The 24,982-nt window shown below is 41.1% G+C and overlaps 2 protein-coding genes across 16 annotated transcripts in view; one reads left to right on the top strand and one right to left on the bottom strand.

The window, feature by feature from the left end:
* WAC (WW domain containing adaptor with coiled-coil) overlaps positions 1–8,495 on the bottom strand; it is a 59,904-nt gene extending 51,409 nt beyond the window's left edge. For 4 of the 7 annotated variants that reach the window (XM_064444871.1, XM_064444872.1, XM_064444874.1 and 1 more), the window contains exons 1-3: positions 8,361–8,495; positions 8,166–8,220; positions 6,547–6,742 (exon numbers count right to left, since the gene is read on the bottom strand). In XM_064444871.1, coding sequence (XP_064300941.1) covers positions 6,547–6,742; positions 8,166–8,220; positions 8,361–8,401 — 292 coding nt within the window. In that variant the 5' untranslated portion in view covers positions 8,402–8,495. Of the gene's footprint in view, positions 1–6,546; positions 6,743–7,831; positions 7,954–8,165; positions 8,221–8,360 lie in introns of those variants that run through there. The other 3 variants (XM_064444875.1, XM_064444873.1, XM_064444876.1) reach the window with 3 other exon arrangements.
* Positions 8,351–24,752, top strand: LOC104041652 (microtubule nucleation factor SSNA1). Of its 9 annotated transcripts, XR_010371772.1 has the most exons (4): positions 8,912–9,237; positions 10,206–10,660; positions 13,745–13,813; positions 15,855–22,147. XR_010371772.1 is itself a non-coding variant. In XM_064444880.1 (3 exons), exons 1-2 carry the CDS (start codon positions 9,101–9,103, stop codon positions 10,615–10,617), a joined length of 549 nt encoding a protein of 182 aa, XP_064300950.1. In that variant the 5' UTR covers positions 8,912–9,100; the 3' UTR covers positions 10,618–10,660; positions 22,376–24,752. The 9 variants fall into 9 exon arrangements, 8 of the variants coding, with proteins under 8 accessions (XP_064300952.1, XP_064300950.1, XP_064300951.1 ...); XM_064444880.1 differs by lacking the exons at positions 13,745–13,813; positions 15,855–22,147 and adding an exon at positions 22,376–24,752; XM_064444881.1 differs by lacking the exon at positions 13,745–13,813.
* The last annotated feature ends 230 nt before the right edge of the window (positions 24,753–24,982 follow it).

Raw genomic sequence — 24,982 nt, 5'->3', positions numbered from 1 at the left:
TCAAGAGACAACATTAAGAGAATAACAATCTTACTCAATATCAAGAAATGCTTCTCTCTTTTCAAGTGCTACATTTAGCTTCAGAAAGGGTTCATTTTTACACTACAACAAAATACTGACAAAGCATAAGCCTAGAAGCATCAGTGTCGAGAACTGCCTTTCACTGCCAGCACAATTTTTTTCCTTACTGAAGAACTGTATAAGGAACAATATCTCTGTACCTTGAGAGGTTTTTCCCTGGAAGTGCCTATGAAACTGTATAAAAGCCTGACTTCATAAGCAAATGTAGTTAACGCTGCAAGTTGGGTGCCATTAAATTACTATTTTCCACAGCAAAGTTATTACAGCATCACCTCCTCTCAGCCAAAACAGAGGCAGAGCTTTCTCTTCCAAATTCTCCACAGTTTTAAGGATACTTGGCTTACTTGGTACTTTATATAGAATAGGTAGAAACAGCAGGGGAAACAAATGTAAACTGTCAATAAACAATATTTCTCCTCTTAGAAATTGGTCGTGTCCCAAACAGTTGTTAAGGAAGTAACTTTAATGGGGGCCATTAGACAATACAGAGTAGTCCCAGTAAAAAAAGCTACCTAATTTACAAATTGCTATCTTTACTATGGCCTAGCAGCAGGCAGCTCATCAGAAACTAAGAGTTTTCATTGGTTCTTTTCACCTTCAGAAAAGCAACACAAAAGTGCAAGTTTAATAGGCTGTATATTCCATTTCTGCAAAGTCAGAGACTAGAAGCGTACGTTAAAAAAGCATGATGCTAAGTAAAAATCATTCCCTTATGATTAGCTTATGTACCAAAGATAAGCAAATTTAACAGATCTTGTATATAGCTAGTATTTTCCCTTTTCCAAAAACCTAAGTTCACATACAAAAGCTTACCAGACTGACTTGAACATATTACACTTGCAATCCAAAAACTAAGTATATGAGTTCTTAAAAAACACTTAAAGATACATGCTTCCTTAAATAGATCAACCATAAAGGGAAACCTTCAGAAGACCTATTTACAGATCTGTATTTTATATACCAGTGAATAGAACAAATTAAGACTAGAAAGTGAAATTGGAAATTCCTGTTGTCAAAGCGATGGATTTTGGGAAGTGGCTGCAGCAATAGGTTACAAACTAACAGCATTGCTTATTGCCATTTGCTGCAGCTTCCTTTTCAGATAGTCTCCCGTCAATACATCTTTACCGTCACCACCTACACCAGATACTTGAACTTCATGAAAAGAAACACAGAGGACTCCACCCACCTAAATGCGTAAAGACTTAGCATTTAATACCACCCTATTAATGTCATAATTATTTCCTAGTATCAATAATACAAAGTTTTTTATACCTTCCACCCGGTGCTTTTTAAAACAAGCTCTGCAGCTACTTTCAAAAGCTATTTTAAACATCAACATTCTAAACCTCAAAATTTAAAAAGTACATACACAAGTTATATCCTTTACTATGATTCTATGATCACATACTTTCCAATTTCTTTTCCATTGGAGATACTCACAGCAGAATAACAAAAAAAGAGAGCAATTATTGGTTATACAACTGCTCCAGCAAAAACTCACTTCAGAAACATCACCAAATGTACTGAGTAAATAAAGCTACTTTCTGTCTAAAACTTCCACTTTTAAAGCAAACTTAAAATTAACCTCTCCCCACCTGAAGGTACTAGGACCTATTAAGCCTTTAAAGAAAGCTTTTATCAAAACTAGAAAATGACAGGAATCTACTTTTTCCATCTTTTTTTTTTAATCCAGGTAAAAGCTTCTAAGAGGTGAATGATCCTGGAAGCAACTGTATTTATCTTAAAAAACAAACAAACTACCAATCCCCACCTCCTTCAGAAACATCCAAACAGACAACATTCAAGGGACAGGGAAGTCAATCACCTCTTTTACACTTGGGTGTTGGGTGGGGTGTTCAAAGCATATTTCATGGAGAGCCTACTCTCATTTGATTTGAGGAAATGGTTTTCATAGTAATGAATAATTACTTTAACATTACCAGCACTTAATAGTAACTAAATAGACAGAATCTGTTTCAGCTTCTTCCTCAACCCTTCACTATGCTTCGTTACTCTCAGACTTCCCTCTTTCCACCTACCCTGCAATTTCCTCTTTCCAATTCATGTTGCCCAGGCAGCTTCCACTCTGTTGTACCTGCCCTAAAGCCCCGTTTATTTCTGACTACTGGTCAGTGACCGCACTAATTTAATCAGCAGTTAGCCTCTTGTCCTCCTCTATTGTGAGGGTCGCTAAGATAAGAAAGAAAAGCTAGCTCTCCATCTCCAGCTGTTCTCTGTCGCTTTACTGTGAGGACCCTGAACTCCTCCAGAAACCACTGGAAACCAAGGAAGCCAACACTTCATGCCAGAAGCTCCCAAAACTACTTCAAATTAAACTCAGAAGTCATAATTTAAAATACCCCGATCTCTAGTAGCAGTAGGTTTTTTAATCTTAGAACTGTATTAGTCAATAACAGCAGTCATTCACAGTATTCTTAGTTGCCAATGTTTTTTCATGCAAAAAATATTCACAAGAGTTCAGCTATATTTTGGAATTTAAGTATCACAACTTATAATCAGATTTTGTGAAGATAGCCTACATAGCACAGAATCCAGAAAAAAAAAATCATGCTATGTACATTAATGCTCTTCATCTGTTATTTTAGCCAATTCTGTAAGATCATGACATGAAGCAAACATACATTTCCAAAGTCTCTTAAACATATAAATGTAGCAAGACACTCAGTATCTTCTTCACAACAAGAAACACCTGAGCACAGGTGGCTTAACTGAACTGTTTTTGCACAAAGTTCTACTATGTATCTTCGTAATTCTGCCCCACACATTTAAGTAGACACATCCTTTTCCCTTTCTTACCAAGGGTTACACCTTGCAATTATTACTTCTAAATAATACATATACCTCCCTTACAGCATTCCCAAAGCTACCCTACTTAACTCACCTATTTGTTTTCCTTCCCGTACACCAGTATCACTTCATTTATGCATTAAAAAGACCTACAAGGATGATCTATGGTCTGTCCATCCTCAAGCATGAGAACTCTCAAATCATTGTACTTCCTTTCTTCTTTAATGGAAACACTCTTCTACATCTACAAGGCCCTTCAGAGTTCTATTCCCTGTAAACAATGCTAGCTTTAAGTCCCTGTTTGTTACTCTTAAGGAACTTCACACTTCAGTTGGTCTTGTAAGACTCGCTAATCTCTTCAAACTCCACATTTGCCTGTAGCAGCTGATCTATACACAAGAGATGCACTGAGGGGGGTAGCTGTTCATTATGTTTTCAACACTTGCACACAGAGACAATGTGCCATGCACAAGGACCTGAAAGCAAAAAAGTTACTGGAGGTTGTTTTTATACGCTGGATGTACAAGTACTCTTTGGAAACCAGGAGAGTGACAAACACTTGCAAGTACTCTACCATGTTTAGTCCAAGGCAAACTTGGAAGTCTCTCTGCAGAGAAATTATCATCTCTGTATGTAATCTCTTCCCACAGAAACCATGCAGTAAGCAACTTTGAAAAACGCTTTGTTTGCCCTGTATCAGTTTGGAGGGCTTACCCGTAATACACGTTTTAAAACCTTAATTGAAAGCAATTGCATTTCTAACCATGGATTACAGTTCTACAAACACAGAAGATTCTGCCATGAATATTACAAAAATAAGCTGTAACAACAAATACCTTTATATAGGTACCAAAAGTATTCACAGTGGGAGGTTCTATCATTTTGTAATAACTAATTTTCAATCAACTTAATTACAGCTCTTACATTTTATACATGTACACTTAAACCTTTAAATGACGTTTATCCAGTTGTCTTTACCACAAAACAAAAAAAATGAACCCATCCTGACTAAACAAGTCCCAGGTATCAGCACGCTCACCAGTAAACCTCCCCGTTTCACCTGAGAGCAAATATCACTAAAAGATAAATAGGGGCGACTTTTTAAACATAGACTTGAAACGGAGAGATTAGATTAACTCAGCTTTAGGTTCAGCAGCAATACCCCAGATTCTTGTTCTGTTTTGTTTTCTAAGGGATGAGAGAAAAAGAGATTCTTTGTGACTTGAATGCAGTTTGGGGAAATAAATAATGGAGATTTTTCAATTATGTTTGTTTTGTTAAGTTCAGCTAGATCATCAGAAGGCAACAGCACCTTTGTTGTAGTTCCAAATCAAGCACCACTGATTTTAAAATAATGAAACGCACAGCAATTACAAAAAAAAAAAGCCAAACTTTTTTAAACAAGCCAAAAAAACTACAGGAGCATCACAGCTGATGAATAGTCCTTCCATCATATTAGGACCTCAGAGAAAAAAATTAGCAATTTGGGTTTGTTGTTTTATTTTTTTTTCTCCCACTGTATCTCTGTAATTGCAAAACTAAGAGAATACTATACCAATAACAGTACCTCAGTATAATTCAGTAGACAGAGAACATGGTAAATTATTAGATTGTCTTTTGCATATTAGCAATATGCAAATGTCCATAATACCACAGCATTTCACCTATAGTCTAACATCTACCTTCAATTCATACTGATGGAAAGATTCAGTAAATCAAATACAAAGTTGATATCCTCCTGCTCACATCTGCTCAGCTTTGGTTTACTACATGCAATACACAGGATTTAATGCAAATTTGGTTGTTTTGAATATATTTTAAAAAGCTGAAGCTGGAGCCAATCTAACCTTACTAGCAACACACACAAAAAAAATAACTTCTTACTTCCATTAAATAGTACAAATGTTCACCTTTAAAAATTATTAATTTCCCTCAGATTTTTAAGAATACCTCCTTCTCCCAGTCTATTAACATATGATGTGCAAAGAACCACTTTCAGATCAGAGTAAAGGAAATTTTACACTCTGTTAACAGCTTGGGGAACGAGAATGTACAGTGGGACAGTGTTCCTTCCTAGAACTGCAATAATTGCTTAATTAGCAATCAGCGGAAAAAAATAACTACTTCCTAAAAACTACAAATAATTCATTCTCCTTCATCGTTATTGTATACATCCATGCTTCAGGTCATTCCCCAACTATTAAATCCATCTGGGCTGAGTAAGAACTTCAGATGTTTTCCCTATCTTAATTACAATTCCAACACACAAATAAGCAAATACATCCCCCATGTAGAGCCTTATCCTCCAGATGTTTTCATATATGCATAACTCCACTAAATGTAGCTCCACTGAAGCAGAAAGGATTCCCGATTGTAGAAAAACTAAGCAGAACTGCGAGAGTATGTAGGAGTACCACCTTTGGACAGGTGAACAGGAAATGAGAGAGGATACCTCTGCGTCCTGAAAAGTAGCACAGAATAGCAGCCTACTGGCCCTGCGCATGCATTTAATTCTGAGATCACTATACTTTCAAGCATGATCAGATAAAATGAAAATCAGTGTACTAACAAAATATGCCTATTTTTATAATACTTCTACACAATAATATCACATTACTAGTGGTCTACAGAGCCTCTGTATTAATCCAAAGAAGGAAAACAGAATAGGAATTGTAAGAACGCTGCGGTACCATAAACACATTTGTGGTGTGTAACTAGTATTTCCTGAAGGGTACCCAATTATCTTTATTTTACTTAAACTATAATAACAAGTAACAATAGTGCTGCAATAAATATATCTGTACATCACAAGTTCTTAACTTTATATAGAACAAGGAAACACTGATTTAAAGGTCCAAGTACTCTACTGGAATCCTTCACTTTATAACGCAATACAGAGGCCAAATACAGTACTTACAAAACAGAAAACATGCTTCCAAATTCAGTCAGTAACTGGGGTTTCTAAACTGCAACAGTTACCATTTTTTTAAAAAGGAAAATCCTACTCTTTCTTTTTTCTAAGAAGTGGGGATAGAAAATAACTTCTATTAAAAACATTGGGGATATTACTACTGTCTATAATATCCTGTAAAAATACAGGAGGCTGACTGGACTGTGAACATTCTTCTCTAAGCTCCTGCCAAGAAAGGCTCTACTACCTTTGATTGCCATTTTCTGATTTTTAAGACTTCTACACAGCAGCTAAATATGAAGAAGCTTTTTTAATTTCTTATGGGGTTTTGTCCATGAAACACACAACTACACAGCATAGCACTAGAATACACTAAGTCATTTTAAAAAGTGTCTCTAAAACAGCTAATATTTATTGTTAGTGAAAAATCCAGAATCCTACTTCAGGTTATCAAATGTCACAGTACGCCTAAAGTAAGTGAGATATAATAGGTTTTTTAAAAAAAATTTATTTAATCTTTGTGGTTATAAGAAAAACTACCATACCTGTAAAAATAAGAAAATTAATAGGTGTTACAATGCCTAAGTGATTGCCTCCAATGAAACTTTGCACTTTGGTTTCACTGCAGTCTTCCAAGCATGGTACAAGTAGAATAACACTCATCACCTGAGTGATAATGGCTAAATTTTAATATTTGAGAAGTTAGCAATTGCTTAAATAAAGGTTAATTAAAGACAACTCACCACCATCCCTCTCTCTAACTCTGTGCGTATGCACACTTTTTGCTTTACTGTGCCCTGTGTTGTCACCGTATTTGTTTTCAGGGCTATCAGAGCGCCGCAACATTTTATTTGGTGGTGAAGGATCTGCGGTGTCTCGCATCTTGTCATGACGGTGATCACCACCACCGGGGTGACTCTTGGATGAGTACTTAAGAGCCTGTAACAGATCACAAGAGAACATGCATTTACATTAGATATGAAGTTAAAGAACTGAGGCTAAAAAGTTATTTCTAAATTTTTTATCTTTTTCTAAAACACTTGTTGGAGTTAATTAATTTTCACTTCCTATTTAAACAATCAGCATTAGTCTTTCTGATTTTAATTACCTACATTAAAGCAACAAGTTCTGTAATTAGAACACAAACCATTTTCTCCCACTATTACATCCAACATAACACTTGCTGTTAAGAAAAACCTAATTTCTCTATCTTTTCACTAATGGACTACACGCTTTCAGCAGTAAATGGGCCACAGTACCTCTGCGCTTTTGGGAGAAGCACAAGTGTCCACTTGGTATTAAGAATATGAACAGAAAGTTACAATGAATCACTGTAAACTTTGAACATGTACTCCATACTGTAGTCAAAGCCACTCAGTTTCACTACTACATTAAACTTCTGCAAGTTTTTTCACTACTAGCAACTGTAGCAGATGTAATAAAAAAGCCTAGAATTCTGGGGGCCCAAAACATGTAATTTTGACAAGTCATTTTGAAGTATTTACCAAAAATTACATGTTCTGCCTCACTTTGACCTGCTTGATTTTGCAGTGTGAGCTTCTGAGTGGCAGATGTTTACACTTACAAGAACTGTCACCGACAGCTGCCTTGGACTGTCAGGTTACACTTCACAGTGATACAGATACACAGAAATGTAATAAAATAGTTGAATTCTGTGCCCTAAGGAGAGCAATATGACAAAATACAACATTCCCCAGATTCACACCCCAAGAACCAGGCTTTGTTTTGGTTTTTTTTCAGTAAACACAGCAGAGGAATATAGTATCCATCTTACAGAAACTGAGGTTATTGTCAGCAGCTTAAAGGTTTGATGTTTTCTGAACATGCCTAGCAGCTGGCAACTGCAGAAATTAAGCTTTACTGGCAACCCCAGTTATTCAGGGTCTAAAACCATACCCTGCTCAGGTTACAGTCCACAGCAGCAGTTTTGGGGAGAAGAAAGGACTTGGGGAGGGGGGTGGTGGGAAGAACAAGATGCCTTTTGTTTTTAAGAAGGAAAACACTCACCTCCCCCTGGATCTCCGCTCCACCGCAGTGACCCCGGCTCGCTCTCCCGCCCCTCGCACGGTACCCTCCCGACTCCTAGGCCCGAACCCACACGGGCTGCACTAGGCCTCTCCTCCTCGCCCCGGCCCCGCAGGCCTCAAAGAGCGCCGGAGCCCCGTTCCGTCTGCGGGTGGCCGCCGCCACCCCCCCTCCCCGCTACTCCCGGGCCCCGAACGGCGCCGAGGGACGGGACCGAGGCCGCTATAGCACCGCGGCCTGCGGCGGCGGCCGAAGCCTCCGCTGGAGTAGCTCCCCCCCCTTCCCTTCCCTCCCCTGCTCCTCCTCCCGGGCCTACCGGCCGGCGCTGAGGTACCTGGTAGGGCTGCGAGTCCCCCCTGCGGTCGTGACAGCTAAAGAGAGAGCGAGAGAAAGAGAGAGACGTTAGCAAACAACCGTTACCGGCCGCCGGGGAAGGGGGCCCAAACATGGCGGAGGGGAGGGGGAGACCCCGCGGGGCCAGGGGCCAGAGGAGGAGGAGGAAGGGATTTACCCATCACTGAGTCTCTGCTGTTTCCTCGCATACATTACCATCAATGCCCGGCCTGTGTGTGTGAGTGTGAGGGGACCAGGAGGGGACGGCCGCGGACGGGCCACGGGCGCCGAGGGGGGAGGAGGGGGAGGCAGCGCTCCGCCTCGCCGCCGACCGGGGGCAGGGACGGGGGAAGGGAGGGAGGGAGGGAGGGGGCGGCTCAGGCGGCTGGGCTGGGAGCCGCGCTCAGGGGCCCATCTCCTCCGCGCACAGCCAGAGGGGAGACGCCGGCAACTCGGCCCCGCGCGCGCTGAGACACCCCGGGAGCACCGACTCCGCCGCCGCTGCCGCCGCGGCCGCCTCCTCCCCCCGCTGCGCCCGCCGCCGCCGCCGCTCCTCCAACTACATCCGGGAAACTCGGGCGACGCCGCGCTCGGTTAACGTCGGCTCTTTTCGGCTCTTTCCGACACGCTCCGTCCCCTCTGTCCCCTTTGCTCTCGGGCGACTCTGCCTTCGGGAAACATCGGCTGCCTCCGCCGAGCCAAAAGCCGTTCAGTCCCTCCCTTCGGCAAACATCGGCTAGTTCCGTAACTCTCCTCCCCCCCCCGCCGGCCGGCCCGCCTCGTCCTCCTCTCCCGATCGCTACCTGGCTTCGGAAAACATCGGTTATTTCCGTAGAGATGTTTCCAGGCTCCCGTCGGGGTGGCGCTGCGCTCGGAAACGCTCGGGTATTTCCGTGACCTGCTCAGCTGGCGGCTCGGATGCGCTGCCGGTGGGAGCAGTCGTTAGCCGGCCGCGCCCGGCTGATTGGTCGAGGGACGCGCCGGCCCGGGCCGAGGGGAGCCGGGGCACAGCCGCCTTTCTCGGTGGGAGCCGACGGGGCAGGAACGCCAGGCAGGTGGGGGCAATAGGGGGAATTGTAGAAGAGGGGTGGGGGGGGGGTGGGGAGCGGCGCCTGGCCGCGCGATAGGAAAGGGAAAGTCTCCTCTTGCTTACCCCCTCCTCCCCTTCCGCCCAGCGACTTGATGTATAGGCAGGAGCCATTTTGTGCGCGGCTCGTCTTCTGCGAGGAAGTGCTCGGTGGTGAGGAGGTTGCTAAAATGTCCCTGGGGAGGTGGCGGCGGCGGCCGTGCGGGCCGGGCCCTGCCTTGTCCTGCCCTGCGGCCCGGCCCTTGCTGCAAGGCCGCTAGTCAGGTGCGGCCCCGGCGGCTGAGGAAGCGGGGCGCCGGTGGCGGAGCGGCCCGGCCGCGATGAAACCGCCGCGGGGGCGGGGGGGCGAGCGGGGGTTCGGCGGGTGAGGGGCGCTAACGGCCCGAACGGCCGGCCGCGGGCCGCTCCACCGCGCCTCCCCAGCACACGCGTGCCGCTGTCATCGCGGCGCCCCCGAGTCGCCAACGGAGCCGGTTCGGTGTGCTTCAGGTGGCGCCGCGCTCCCGGGGGGCGGCTGCCTGGCGCTCGGGTTGTGAGGAAGGGCCCCTTCACCTGAGGCCGAGGCGCCTGGTGGGGACTGCTAAGCCTTCTCCTGGAAAGGCTGTTCGGTTGTTTCTGACCAAACTCGAAGTCTGAGGTACAAAGCATCATATATTCAGATATATTATAAAATGTAATAGAAGTCTTTTGATACCAGAGTTGAGCATTGTTATGAGGGTACCGTAGGAGGGACCAGCTTTCAGTAAAGGTATAGTGTGGATGGCGAATTTTGTCCTCCCTCCTTCCTCAAAAAGGAAGAGACGTGGCACGTCTCGGAACCAGCATGTTAACCTTAAAGAGAGCACCTTTCCCCATGGCTCTGTCTGTGCTACCATAGCATTATTCATGATAACACTCTTATAGAATTTTTCTTTCTGTTTTTATTGTCTTTTTTAGCGTGCAGAAGGCTGTTGGTGAGGGGACTTCAGGGAGCAGTGGCAGAGCTCAGGGAGGGGAGCGGAGGATGACTCAGCAGGGTGCTGTTCTTCAGGGTTACAATAATGAGCTAGTGAAATGCATTGAAGACTTGTGTATGCAAAAAGAAGAGCTGAACAAACAAATACAGCAAGCAGAAGAGGAAAAAAATAAACTCCAGCATGAAATCCAAGTCCTGAGTGAACAGCTGGAGTGTGTGTGTGAAAACCTGGCCCAAAAGGTAGCTTCACGGAATGAGCTTGATAAAATTCTTGCTGAAACTGAAGCTGCTTACATGAAGATTTTGGATAGCTCTAGAACTTTGCTTAATGTCCTGAAGAAGGAAGTGGGAAGCTTAAAGCATACACCAGAACTGAAAACCAATGTAACGTGAAACAGTCAAATGTTTGGACTCCACAGTGCTAAAATTCCACTAGGTGAGAAATGTGGTTAGCCGCAGAACCTTACAAGAGTGTAAGCAGAGAGGGATTTTCTTCCAACCTTTCTGTATGTTCTGTTACTATTTTTAAATGCACTAGAAAACAGGTGAAATAAAGTTACTGTTTTGCTGTGTAAAAAAAATCTAATTACTTAAACACTTTGAAACTATATTGCAGATAGGTAGTTGAGGCAGATGTGAGGCTGTCAGTTTTGATGTGGTGCTTCAAGGCTATTCTGAAGACAGGAAAAAATGTTTTATTGGTTGGTTTCAGATAGTTTGATTGAAAGCTAGTGGATGCAAGTTGATCAGAAACTATTTCTCTTTACTTTACAAATGCTTGGCCTTTACTGTTAGGGACCAAATAGAAACCAACTCTAGCTTCCTCTAGGAGTTTGGAGTTCTGTCTGATGCATGCACAGACACATCCCTTGTTTACAGTCATCTCTTACTTACCTGGAATAATGGAGGGATAAGGTGAGAAAACATGACTAATACAGGGCATGGAGGCTTAAACTGTAAGACTATATATGATTTGTGCATCTTCTGAAGCTATACTCAAAAACCTTGTTTAGAGAGGAGGCACGCTATAGTAAAAGACAGGGTCAGTGCTGCAGGCAGCTACACCATGTAAGCTCGGACCAGCTAATCCGCTTATGGGTAAGGAAAAGATGACTGTTATTTTAATAGTGTCTTGAAGTCCCAAAAAAACTACTGGGGTTCAATCATAAATGCCGAGAGTTAAATATAAGTTCAAAGATGACAGTCTTGGTTAAAAGAACTTCTGGAAACCTTATTTTTAGCGCTCTTTAGCTCTATACTCATCTGTTAAATAATTGTAGTAAGATTGTAAAGCCTGGTGAACAACTTGGAATGGAGAGAAATAAATACGAATGAAAGATGAAAGTAGAAAATGAGATAAGAAGTAGTTTGCAGCTGTCAGGCATTCTTACAGATGAGGTTAAAATAGAACCTAGTTTAGAGATCAGGGAGGAGGTAGCAGCATGGCAGAAATCTGAATTTAATCCTGTTTTCTGCTTCTAGTGGTTACTAAACCTCTGTGTGTGCGTACATACATGTGCATTTTGTCCTACTCATTCATGAGTTAGAGCAGTAACTTTTATTTTTAAGCTGCATCGTGTAGTCAAATCTTCATTCTATACCAATTAACTAAATTGAAAGAAGTGCAATTGTAATCTCCTTATTTGGTAATTGCGTGTCTCTCAGGTGCAAGTATACAGGGTATTTAGATGTGAATAGTTTCAGTAATAGCTCTTCACCAATAATATGAAGCAAATTTTATGTTGTTCTGGTTGCCATGCTGCGTCGGGGGTTAGTGTGACTGAGCTAATCAACAATTTACTTGTATAGCATTTCCACTGACTTCCCTCAAGTAATGCCGAGGTGATAAAATTAGATAATCTCAGGGGTACTGCTCTTGTAGTACTGCAGTGTTCAGGACCACCTTGTTTATACTGAAGTGAAACACAAAAAATGTTGCTATTTTTTAGTAGCAAAAAAGTGATTTATTTGACTGAATGTTTCTTGGCGTTCTCCCCTTAGTCTGGTAGTAGTAACTAATTTACACAAAAATAGGAAGACTCAGGAAAAGGTATTAACTAGAGAGCAAGGACTTTTTTAGAGTGGCATATGTAAACTGCTGCTTATTATTATCTGAAATAATTTGAAATTGTGAAAAAATGTGTATCAGAGAAATCTCATTTATAGAGGATGGTACAGTTAATTTCTTGTATTATCTGTCTCAGACAATAGAGGTTTGTTTCCCTTACGATAATCATGTTAAAAATAATGCCTCTTCTTGCTCTAATTAGGCTGTTAATACTGAAGAAGTTTGAAGAGAAGCCTTGTAGGTCTTTGAAGAAATCTACTTCACGACCATTATTATATCTCAGGGTAGCTATTACAGTGTGAAAACTGAAATACTGGAGTTGTTTGAATTCTTTAAGTTATGAAACTAAGGGACAATGTAACTCTTGGCTAGTATTTACACACACTGGGGCCTCCCAACTTTCAAACAAAAAGTTGAAATGTTAGAATTCCATTCAATGATACCAAACTGTAAAACTTCTGCTTAAATTCTGATTTGCAAATGAGAGCAGTAATATCATATCTCTAGGGCTTGCCTATTTGTAGAATAACTCCCAGGTGTGGCAGTAATTGTGAAGTAAGTGAACCTGCAGAGTTCTTACTCAAAAATAGCTCTTATCATTTCATTCTGTATTGACCCAAATGAACTTACTGTGTCCTTTTATTGAAGCGGTAAACCTTTTTCACTGCTTTTTCAGGTAGTATAAATCTTGACAAAAATAGCTTTTCTTAAACAGCTTTGGTTTGTTTAGAATAGAATACATGCAAGCTAAATGAATACACAGTATTGCTAGAACAGAAATGATAATTTGCAGATTACATCAGCTCTGGGGGGCTAGCCTGCAGTGGACAGTTTCCCTGAAATAAGGCTGGTTATAAACTTAAAGCTTCATACTTATTCCTGACTTAATTTTTATATTGATTTTATATGACTGTCTGGGTTAGATCCAGTAATTTACTTGAGAGGTTATAATCTTAGGAGCCTTAATGATGGAAGTTCAGGTTACCAAAGCGTAGTGCCTAACCTAAAGTGCTGTGTTGGGTGTCTTATTTGGTATGTGAGGAGACACAGTTTTTGAAACTCCTCCCTCCTCTTGATTCAAAGCTCCAGTGAAATGCACATAGAGCATTGGTCTGGTCTCCTGAATTTATGTAATGGCACCTCCACCTGGTTTCCAAATAACAGGACATAACTGGAGGAGAGATGAAGACTCCCAGCTTTTATAGCAGTACCTCTTTAGTATGTACCTAGCACATAGAACTCTACTGGTCACCAAGTTTTTCAGAACATTTAAGTGTTGACTCTGCCAGGTAAACTAAGTTTATTATGTATGATAAAAGTTTGATAGTTACCAAAGAAACTGCTTGTCAGTGGTATGTTGGAAGTAATCTTCTGTGTGGAGGTGGTTAATCGAACCACTGGGTGAAGTCCCATGTACAAGCAGGCACTCACAATCTATAACTGTCTGTGCAGAGATGCTTACCCTTCAGTTCATGTACCTCCTCACATGCAGTGTTTGCTAATCACCTCACAGGAATGGAGGTGAGTGGCTTGGGATGGGTCCTGATTTTTGGGGTGGAGAATAAAGAGAAAATATGGATGTGGAGTCCTGGTTCGGGAAGACTGGAGCATGAGAGGTGGACTTCCTCTTAATTTCTGTCTGCTCTAAGTGTGCTTGTACTGAGCTACTGCCTACATTTCCTGCTACCCAATAAATCAAATTTTAGACATTGTCAGGTTCAGGAGTCTGGACTTTCCCCCCGCCTCCTTTAAGTCCACTGTCAAGTAAGCTACAGAGGCGGCCTACGTTTTTGCTCTGTCTTTCTGGCCATGCAAACTGGCATGCTCAGCTACACAGTGACTGGTTCCAGTAAGAGGCTGAGGAATCTGAACCTCCTGTTTGCTGGGGAAGGATACTGCCAGGCTCACGTGGGATGCATTACTGTTGTTTCCTACCCTGGTAGCTGTCCTGTGAACAGTAATGGGATCAACTACTTGGGTTTTATAAAGAACCCAAAGTTCTGTCAGTGTATTAGGTGCACTCAGCATGTGTGTTAGATTGACCTTGCAGAATTTAGGCAGAGGGATGGCCATTTTTTGGCTCTTAGTGAATGCAAGCAAGGTTTCCTCGAACTAGGAATTCTTCAGACTAGGAAGGCTAGCCATCGTCAAACACCCAAAGAACTGTCCGTTCAAACAACGAAGCAAGTTATAATCTAAACCCAGATGACTGGGTCTTGAATTGCAATTTCAGAATTAAGTATGTCAATTCCATCTAGCTCTTGTGGTATAAGCATGTCTCACTCCAAATGGATTAAGTGGATTAAGCTAAATTGGAACAAGGTACTCTCAATTCTGGAGCAAGATCATTCAGAAGATTGTTAGCAAAAGGATCAAATGTCTGCAGTTGATTCATCATGTAGATGAATCCTGTGCAGAAGACCAATATCGGTTACTCCTTAGATGATTTTGCTTGTTAGGAGAAATTTGAGTTAGATGATGTAGCCCATGGCAGTTCTGAAATTATCCTTAACTTTGACTAGATCCTGGGCTTTTGGGTTTTTATGTAAGAAGTAGATAAGCAGTTCATTGTTTTTCATAAGATTTTTCCCTCCTTTTCAGTAGTGAGTGAAGAAGTATCAATAGATGCTTGCATATTGATTTGTTTGTGTGTGTTGTGAGGGTGTTTCTGATAGGTGGATAGACAAGTTTTCCTAAAATCTGAGCACTCGTTTAGCTTTGTTTTTAATATATGCATTTTTAAATATAGATATAAATACCACCTCTTTTTTTCCCTCATTGGGGGAAGGACAAATTAGCCTTTTGTTTAGTTTGTGCACCAATTGCTTTGTTAGCCACTGTTGTGTTACTGGGGAGATGGGGTGTTGGGCATTGTGGCCGCTTCTTGGATGATTGTTCTTCCACTTTTTTTAAGCTGGGAATGGGTCTTTTTTGTTCTTTGCTCCTTACTGGTTTATAAATCTGTCTTTAATTTCAGTTGCCCCAGAGCAGTCCTTGGTTGTTGTCTTCCTCAAATTGGTTTTTCAGATGAAGTTTCACTCAATATCTAGCTGTAAGAACCAGATGTGAGGAGGTGACACAACTTACTTGCATGTTAGCTATTAATAAAACATGATGTAGAGATTCAGGCCTGCAGAAAAGGGAGCTATATATTATTTGGTCATTCATAGCTTTAGCTTATGGGATTTGTGTGAAAAGTAGTTCAGTGTGGAAGTTTGATTTTTCAAAAATAAGATGTTAGAAGAAGGCTAATAAAACGCTTTCATTTTGTAGTTGTTTCAGAAGTAGTTTCACTAGATCTTGTGGGGTGGAATAATCTGCAATTTTTGTCTATTTGCAAGACTAGACTGTAGATAACGCTGCAATAACTGTTAGAGTACATTAGTAAATTTTCGTACAGACTTGGATATATTATTTAGCAACGGCATTGAAAATAATGGTGTCAAACCTTTGCATTTTGATTGTAGGAAGTGTATTGCTTGCTACATCATTCAAAGCCAGTAATATTTTAAGTGTGCTTTATTTGAACATCATAAATGAGAAAATGCTACCCTTGAAATAGGTTTGGTCCATATCGGAGGAAAACAGGTACCTGTAGACAGAGATCATGTTCAGGAAAAGCATTTGAGAAGAGTCATATCAGCCTCCCTCTGGAGGTAAGATTGATTGTGATTCCACTGACTGTGATGGGAGCTTTGGTTTCACCTCACTTCAAGGCCTATGAAGTTATGCGGGATGACGACTTCTCTCTGCTTACCACCACGCGTATTTTGTAGACTATATGTACTTGGCCTAGGAGGATTTGTAATGGTGTTGAGTGTTCTTGTTAATTATCTTCTTAGAGGCAGACACGCAGCTTCCTGCAGTGCCCAGCCTAAATCGAGAAGATGGAAGTGTTAGGTGGAGACTGTAAAACAAAGTAAGAGGTCAAACAGTTACTTTTAAACATTTTTCAAAGTGTGATACCAAATAGACTGGTCATAGAGCATTTTAAAGCTAAAACTTCATAGGTGTTATTTTTTTGAGCTTCACACGTGTAGGTTCTCATGCACCAGTGGGAGTTCCTTGAGAACTTGAGGTTTTCCATTAATACGCTGTATATGGGAGCACTTTTAAATTATTATTTCCTTCATAGTCTGTGACAGATCTGTAACTTACAATTATTTTTTTAAACCACTCCATATAGTTTTTTTAGTTGGAGTAAAAAAAATAGCTAATTTCTTTCCTAAATGCTTTCAAATCTCCCTATCTGTATTCAGAATTAGATCAAATTATTACTTGTAGTAGTCTCTTTTTAATGTTATATGGTTATTAAAAAGTTGATATAACTTAGAGATCCATTCTGATCGGGCACGTTCTCAGTTCCAGTGACAAATCCTTTTAGTATTCTTCAAGTTTTAAATTTTTTGTGCGTTTTTTTAATGTGGTTGGTATTCAGGGCTGAAAAATATTCTGCCAGATGTCTGAAAACAAAAAAACTAGCAGTAATTCTTCATATGTTTATGCAGTTGTTCAGTAACAGAAATCCTGCTGGAGATCTGTTCTCACTTCTTACTGTCCAAGAGTAAACGGGATTACTTGCTGTAATTGATGAATCCAAGGTGCTTTTCATTAAATACTGGTCCTTCCTCAAGAATTGTTGCTAGCATGAAGGGAATGGATACTTCATCGGGGGTAGGGGTGGGGGAGGGCATTGGGCAAAATAGGAGCTGCCTTTTTGGTAGGGACCACCCACCTATGGAAAGAGAGGAGCATCTTTTTAGCGTGGCTCACGGTGAAGGGCTGTGAGACAATTCAAACCATGGGGTTACAATGGTTGTAAGGTCCACTGAAGCAAGATGAAAAAAAGAAAACCCAGTCCATGCTGTCAGTCACAAGGAATGTGATACATGATCACAATCAGGTTTTTAAACACAGGAGCTCAGGTACAGCTGGAAGCAGGTAGCTGCTGCAGTACTGGGCTCAGCAAGGGTTAAGTTGCCCTGCCAAAAAGCAATTGACCATGTGGACACACCTGTGAATTCTTGTGCGCACAGGAGTTACTGGACTTGCTAGAAAAACATAACCTCTTTGTGTTCTTGAAACTCAAGGAATTCTGTCTTTTAGTGACGTGCAACATTAGATATGACTCCATGAAAAGGATATTTGTTTAAAATCCTATTTCCTTTATGGGCTTTTCTCTGAAGTCTAAAGTGGGTTTGCTTTACATTTGAGTTGTTCAAGTTCAAAATCCCGTGGCCAAGGGGAAACCTACAGATACCCAAGTTCCACTGAAGCCCACAAGTCTCTAAGTGGTTTGTATTCACTGTGTAGTGCACCAAGTTCCTGGACAAATGCTGTCTAATCCTTCAGTTGAGTTGCAAGTCTTGTGGCTCCTGCTAGTAGTTAAAATAATTTGCAACAAGTGTTGCTTGTTCAATGTGGAATGTACTTTCTGGTTTTTTGTTTGTTTGTTTTTTAATGAAGTATTCCATTGAAGCTTCCTGTGGCACTCTGCCATACACATTCATGTTGTGCATGTGAATGTATGGGTTTTCTTTGGGAATGTCGAAAAGAAACCTCTACAACAGCAATTTAACTGAAACAAGATTTGGTTTTATGTCATGCTGGTTTTATTTTTAAGCGTTTTAAAATGCTGAGTATATACGTATATACACACACATATGTATTTATACAGGATATATAAACAAGTGCTTACAATCAACAGATCACAAAGTACCTTACAGAGAATCTTAATATCTTTATCCCCCTCGACAGACAGAGACACTTGATAATAATCTGGCCCAAATCAGGGACAGATCTGGGAATGGAGGCTTTGCTTTTTCAGCCTCAGCTGAATGCTCTGGCTTGGACTGCTTCCCAGGGATTCACATCCTGTTTGACATAAACCAACTGGATTATGCATTCCCAACCTATGTGTTGGGGGAAGGGATAGATATAACTGACTAGTTGCATACTTTTTGCTATTACTCACTTAAAATCGCATGCAGCGTCACGATGATATTTACAAGTATTACTAATTTCTGCATGGATACACCCCTCATGACAAAGTATCCCAGCTCCAGAGAAGCCACTCTGACTTCCCAGACCTGCTCTGTCCAAGCCCCTACTCACAGGTATCTGGGGGCTGACTGTAGGAGATGGGTCGAAGGAACAGAAATAACTTTCAATGATAGTTGCTAATTAATTACCTTGCACAAGCCTAACCTTATTCAGATAGCTTGTCTTTACAAACCCTGCTGTTTTTTTCTCATTTTCATCAGGCTTCTTATTACCTTATCCTGGTCTATGTAAGACCACCAGGTATTTGTACCAACACCCATTAAGGGTTTTCTAGGCATTGAGGCTCCTTGGTGTTTAAATACAGTGGAGGATCTGACTTCTTGTCCATCTATAAGGGCATATAGACCACATGACAGCATTCTGACCACATATGATAGCAACAGGCTGTGTGGCAACCATATTCCACCACAGCTCATTTTGGGGTCGTGGAATTGAAGTAGCATGGCAAGTCAGGAGCTTAGAGAAATAGATAAATAGGGCTTTTCTATAGGGAAGAGAAGCTGGCTCTATGAGTTCAGATTAAAAACTGCTTTAATCTAGGACAGGTGACACCTGACAGCAGCGTTCTTTTATTTGTTGTATCACAATGAACATATACATGTTAAAATACATATATAAAAATATACAAAGTACTTAAAGTATAGAGTGTTCTTGCTAGAAACCTGTCTAGTATTTCAGTAGTCTGCCATTAAAAAGGACAACTTAAATAGGCTGGTCATTAACAACTACATTAGGTTGTGCACCCTCTGCTTTCAGTAGTCCCCACAGTCTTGCTACTCTATAAACCCTCATTTGTAGCCCTGTTGTCGTCTTCCTGCTGCAGCAGCCTTTGTTGCCCCTATTTCCTAGCCCTTTGCTTACCGTGTTTTTGGTTATGCTAAGCTGCTGACCAGAAACACGTTGCCCTTCTGCCATGTGGTGGGTCGGAAATACTTCCAGTATCTTCATATTGTCCAGACATGGTCTAGCACACTTGGAAAAATTGTTTGCAAAGATAAACACATTTCGGTTTGACAGATCCACAGAAGTTATGGTTGGGCTGGGTTAAGAATATTATATAGTTGGGAAACAACAGACACCTGATCTGAGAGGAGTTTCATCCTATGAAAACCCCATCCTAAAAGACTTTTATGTTGAAGGGATGGATGGATGGAACATGACATTCCTGATATGCTGTGGAGAGTAAAGGACAGAAGTTTGTTTGTCAATGAGAATATCCTTGTCCCAGCAAATGCAGACTTTGTTCATAGTCTTCTGCAAATAAAGGTCTATATGGGATGCTGTAATTTAATTAGTATTAAGGCTATGTGCAGAGTGACTTGAATTTGTTCCAGAAATGGTTGCAGTGTTTTTGAGAAAAGATTATAACTTGAAATTAAAAAGAGGAAAACAGAATATAATGCTGGAGTTTGCAGATAATGATCTAATTGAGGAAGCTGATATAGGTCAGCTATGTAGCTCTTCAGAGCTCTGAACATGACCTATATTGCAAAATAATAAACACGTGCTAAGACAGAGTGCCGTATGCTCACAGTAAAGCTACTTGTAAAAAGTTATGTCAAGACTTCGTATGTATTCAGCAGTTTTCTTTGTAATCCTGCTCTATTTTACAAACTAACACATTCCCCAGTGAGATGCAGTAGAGATAAACGTTGAAGATGCCTTCATCTGCAGAGGGGAGGGAGAGGCAATTAAAAGCTGCATGCTGTGAAATCTCTGGGTACCAGCAGTGTCTGCACAGACTTTTATAACACTTTAAGGAACAATGGGTTTTCCGCTGTCTGGGGTGACTGAATACAAACCGTTTTTGAAAGAGGACAGTAGCTCAGTTATTTTCACACCAGCTAAAATCCTGCTGGTTTGCATAAAGGTTTCTATTTACTGATACCAAAGTTCTGGTGACAAACTGGCTTCTCCAGAGCAGACAAATTCTATTTTCTTTTATCAGTACACACCATTTCATGTCTGACAAAGAAAGGGCAGACTTCTGATAATGTGGTGAAAGAACCTGGGGCAGAGCAGTGCCTGGTACTGGCCTCCATCAGAGGAGGAAAAGCACAAAAGCACAAAAATGCTAGCCTTGATCTGAACTGAGCAGGGTTGCTTGCAAAAGTAGCAAGTGAGGAAGCTTTTTCCTTTTTTTATTTGCTCCCTCCTACGTCATTATTGGGCTGAGTAGGGAAAGAATTATCTTTCTCTTTAAAGATATGAATAATAATAAATGGGTTAATCTGCTCCAGAAAAATGCTAATTCCACATGGGAGGCAGCTAAAGCCGCCCCATGAGACCTCTACTTTTTTTCCTTCAGAAAAAAATTTTCATCATGCAAATTCTAAAGGCCACCAGCCATTGGAGAGGAAAGAGAAACAGCAAAACGCTGTGTTTGCTTATCATTGTGGACCAATTATTCTTCCAGCAGCTGTTCTACTGTGTGTAGTTTCTTGGTTGCAAGTACTGTCTTTCTAAAACATGGATTTTTTTTGTCTGAGACCTGTTCAGTTTAAAATACATTCTTGTATTTGAGATGAGCTTAAAGCAGTGCACATAGTGGTGCTTATACAGGTATGAAATTTGTCTATAGCTGTTAAAAGTCCTTTTCACTGGCTTAGTATGCGATGCGTTATTATACCATGTATTATTACACTGATGTAGCTAGAGTGAAGCTCAGTTTTCAGGCATTAGGATGACCCTTTTGACTTGGATTGTGCCAATATGGATTCTGTCATTTCAAGTGTTCGTGAATTCATCAGTGGCCAAACACAACAAGGTGTAACTTCACTTCTGTGGACTTAAATCTTTCCATATTGCCTTGCGTGAATATTTTTGTTTTAAATAACTTCTGCATTTGGTTATTCAGTGGGAAAAAAGCCAAATGTTTTAAAGACGTATCAAAAATCATTTGTTTTGGCTAATAGTACGTTTCCTGGATAACCTCATCCAGGAGAGATTTTAAGTGTGGTACCTGTTCAGAGCCTGGACCCTCAGAGCACAGCATAACCTCCATTTCCCAAGTCCATCATTCCCACCACACATGAACAAGGCAGGCAGTTTTGCAAGGACCATGGGACAAGGGGCCATCCTGTGGGTGCTGCTGGAGAGCAGGTGATTAAACAAATGAAGGGAAATCATGCTGTACAAAAACACCCCAGGCAGGCTCACACTGAGGCAGTCAGAAGGACTTGGGAGTCTCTTCTCTGTTTCTACTCTGGGTGAAGTGTAAATAAAAGTAAATATATGTGTGTATACATGTGCTGCTCAAGCTACTTGATGCTACCTCTGCTACATTGGGATTCTGTTACATTGGGAAGTTGTGATTTAATTTGTAGCTAAAATCATCTCGTTAGCATGAGCAAGACCCCTAAAACCAACCGAAGTAGTTGTGCAGTTACCGGTTTTCAGAGTGTTGAATTTCTACATCTGTAACTTCTGATTCTAGTGCTGTATCCCTTATGGTAGTAAAGAAGGTAGTGAAACTAATTTTAAAATTCTGGAATTAATTTTAAGATAATACTAAGAATTTAATAAGTGCCCAAGAGCATCTTATACCAAAAGGCTTACTGAAAGTTAGTGGGTCCTGTGCTTTGCTTGCTAATGCTCTGGACTTTAAGATTCAGGATTCTTGGTGTGTTTCACAATGGCCTAGCTCCTGAAATCAAGGCATTTTCTTTGTTCTTCTTTCCCTCCTTTGAAGTTATGTTTCTGTTCCTTGTAAAGAAAAGGTTGAAAACACAAAAGTGAGTAAAAAGGTTCAGAAGTAAAAAGCAAATATAAATAAATCTAGATCTTTTTTCATGACAGTCTCACACTTTGTGCTTGACCCGGTGCATGTCTCTCTGAATGCTGGAAACTGGTTATGGTCAAAGTCCTACTGAAAATTTCATCCCGTGTTATACTTCAATCAAAGAAGATGCAATTATGATGACTTTAAGAAAGTCATCTTGTAATCCATGGTCGTACATGCTGTAGCACACAACTTTCTTTCCATGAATATATAAATTTCTCTCTTACTATCTCTACCAGCTTCACCCAGCTTTCTGCCACTGCTGAGTGTTACTCAGATGTGTCAGGGAAGCTCCTTCCAGTCCAGCCCCAACGTGATCTGCAGGTGTTGTGGAGCAAGTTTGGGATCTCCTAGGCCACCAGAAGCTGGAAGCCCCAAAGGATGGCAAGGCAATGGAAATCTGCCAGCTCTGCGGTGAGAGCAGCAGTATGCAGCTCCTGTTCTGCCAGAAGAAATGCCAGCCTGGCACGATGCTTCCCAGAATTAGGAACGTTAGAGGAACAAGCAATGGAGGAGCAGGGGCGTATCAGGGCTGAAAGAGAGTCTAGGGGATCTTCTAACAACGCAATGTATTTAGTACGTGGACATGAATACAGAAAAGATAAATGGAAAGATGCTTGAAGAGCAAGTTTTTCTAATATTTATGGAGCTTTCTCTGGAGTCTGCTATGTAAAGGGCAGGATGAAGGCATTTTAGTAAAACTGACACTGAAAACGAGAGGATAAGCTGCCGGTAACATCCAGAGAGATCAAGAGGAATTTTCCTGAGAGGAGAATGTCACAAGAACTGCCAAAGTTGTCTAATTTTAAAAATGTTCTTTATTAAAAATATAAATATAGTATCCAATATCAAGAATAATTTATCACAATAGAAATAAAATAATTAAATCCTCAGCAAAATAAAGATGAATTTTGATGCCATTCCACAATTATTCTTGACAAACACTTTAATTTGACCCAGACGATAGCAAGGAGGCTATCGTAATATGTGGTCTAGACCTGAATGATTTGTTTCAGTCATCACAGCGAGAGGACAATAAGAGGGAACATGACAGAAATATAGAGAACAATGAACAGGCCTGCACGTAATTTTGGCTCTCATGTTTTTATAATAGATCGCATGGTAGTTTGTGGTTCGCTTAAAGCTTCAGCTCCCAAATTTATGTAGTAAATTATAATCTAAGATTTCATTATAGAAAAACAAGTTTCTCATTTTCATGATTGCAAGGAGACTTACACTAATTCAGAGCAAGAAAAGGAACTAAAATACATCTTTTAAGAGACAAGTTTGTTCAAGTTTTCACTCAAAAATTAAAATCTACCTTCTCACTCAAAAAAAAATCCGAAGGCTTTATAGCTAGGACTTGATCCTACTGTTACAGCTCAGGTCATTATTTATAGTGCATTAGTTAGACAGACATTGCGCAGCCTGGTGTCCCATCCTTTCCTCTCTTGGCAACGTTCTTTTAGAGCCTTGAAAACAATATGCCTCTGCCCTCTCTTTTACTTGCTTTTTCCTTCAGCAGATGCTGACGAGCCCAGCATCTGATTTCAGTTCTGATCTGGAGTAACTCCAGGGGCGTGTGTGAAGCCATCCCGCTTCTTCCCTCCTAACAGGGTGGTGGTGGGGAGGAGAGTCAGGACCATTGTTCTCCCTCCCGCAGCAGCAGCCAGCATTGTTCCTTTTTATTTACTTCCCCCTCTCTGTAAATCAGCAGGGCTTGCAGCAGAGGGACACAGCTCTCCTTATTAGAATAATTAGGCTGATTTATGAGAGAATGACAGAGTGAAGGAGAGCTCTCCTTCTGCAGCATTCCCCACTCAAGCCCAGGCACCCATCCAGCTGCTGGCAGCAGTGTTGAGACTCAGCACTAGCTCACCCTCCCACCACCAGCTCTTACCCCGGGCAGGCTGGAGGGCTCCCAACACTTCAACCTTTGCATCTCAGTGAAAATGTACAGAGATATGCAATAAACTCTTCTTTCCTTCATGCGATATTCTTCCTAAGTTGTATTTTTCCAAGGTAATACTGAAAATCTAATTAAAACAGTAAAGGAAAGGGGAAAATCCCATGGTGGACCCTTCCTTAGCATTAGCTAAGTGGAAATTTTGGCTTGTAAAATGCTCCTTGAGCAGGTTCGCTGTGTCACTGGAACAGTGAGAGCTGGTATGGTTTTGTTCCTCTCCGCACTGTGGAAGTTTTGCATTACTTTTAGGAAAGACTTATGTATGAGGGGTTATGAAATTTCCTTCTTCCAGGGAAAATGTTACGAGTATTCTTAGTTTCCTTTGTATTTTCATGGCAAAATACGGTGTGTACCTAGGAAGTTCTACTGCACTCTGGAAGACCGATTTAAAATGCACGTAGACATATTTAAAAACACATTTAAGCTTTTAAAAATATATTATACAAGCAAACAAATAATAATAAAAAATATCAGCAATTCTGCCTTTTGTGTTTCTGTCAGGCACCAAATCAAACACCAAACCTGCAAAAGTTGCCAGTTGCTTCCACTTCCCAGTGTGATGTTTGTGGTGACCTTTATGAAAAAAGCTGTACCCATCACTTGTCTTTGCTAACAGGATGGCATTTTTACTGCTTGGAAGGCAATTAAACCATTTTGTATATTGTCCCCCAAGTCTGTAAGAATATTTTTTGTTCCGGGGCAGATTGATGGTGCCAGAGTTTCAAGAGCAGTTATTCATATTCAGTAAGTCCTCCGCACTGCAAACTCCATGAAGAGCCTCAAGGAAGCCAAGGAGCTCACGGCAGAACCAAGCCAAAGCAATGAAAGCAATAAGGGAATGGCGTATGTATTACAAACTGATGTGAAAAATCTCATTGCA

The sequence above is a fragment of the Phalacrocorax carbo genome, chromosome 2, assembly GCF_963921805.1.
Source record: "Phalacrocorax carbo chromosome 2, bPhaCar2.1, whole genome shotgun sequence".
NCBI lineage: Eukaryota > Metazoa > Chordata > Aves > Suliformes > Phalacrocoracidae > Phalacrocorax > Phalacrocorax carbo.
Note: the sequence above shows the minus strand (reverse complement) of the source record. Positions and strands in the feature narration are given on the sequence as shown.

Bases quoted from the DNA above. Each gene is read 5' to 3' on its own strand.
- LOC104041652 (XM_064444880.1), top strand. From the start codon at position 9,101: ATGCGCTGCCGGTGGGAGCAGTCGTTAGCCGGCCGCGCCCGGCTGATT. The intron at 9,238-10,205 runs GTGGGGGCAATA...TGTCTTTTTTAG, and splicing joins GGGGCAGGAACGCCAGGCAG to CGTGCAGAAGGCTGTTGGTG.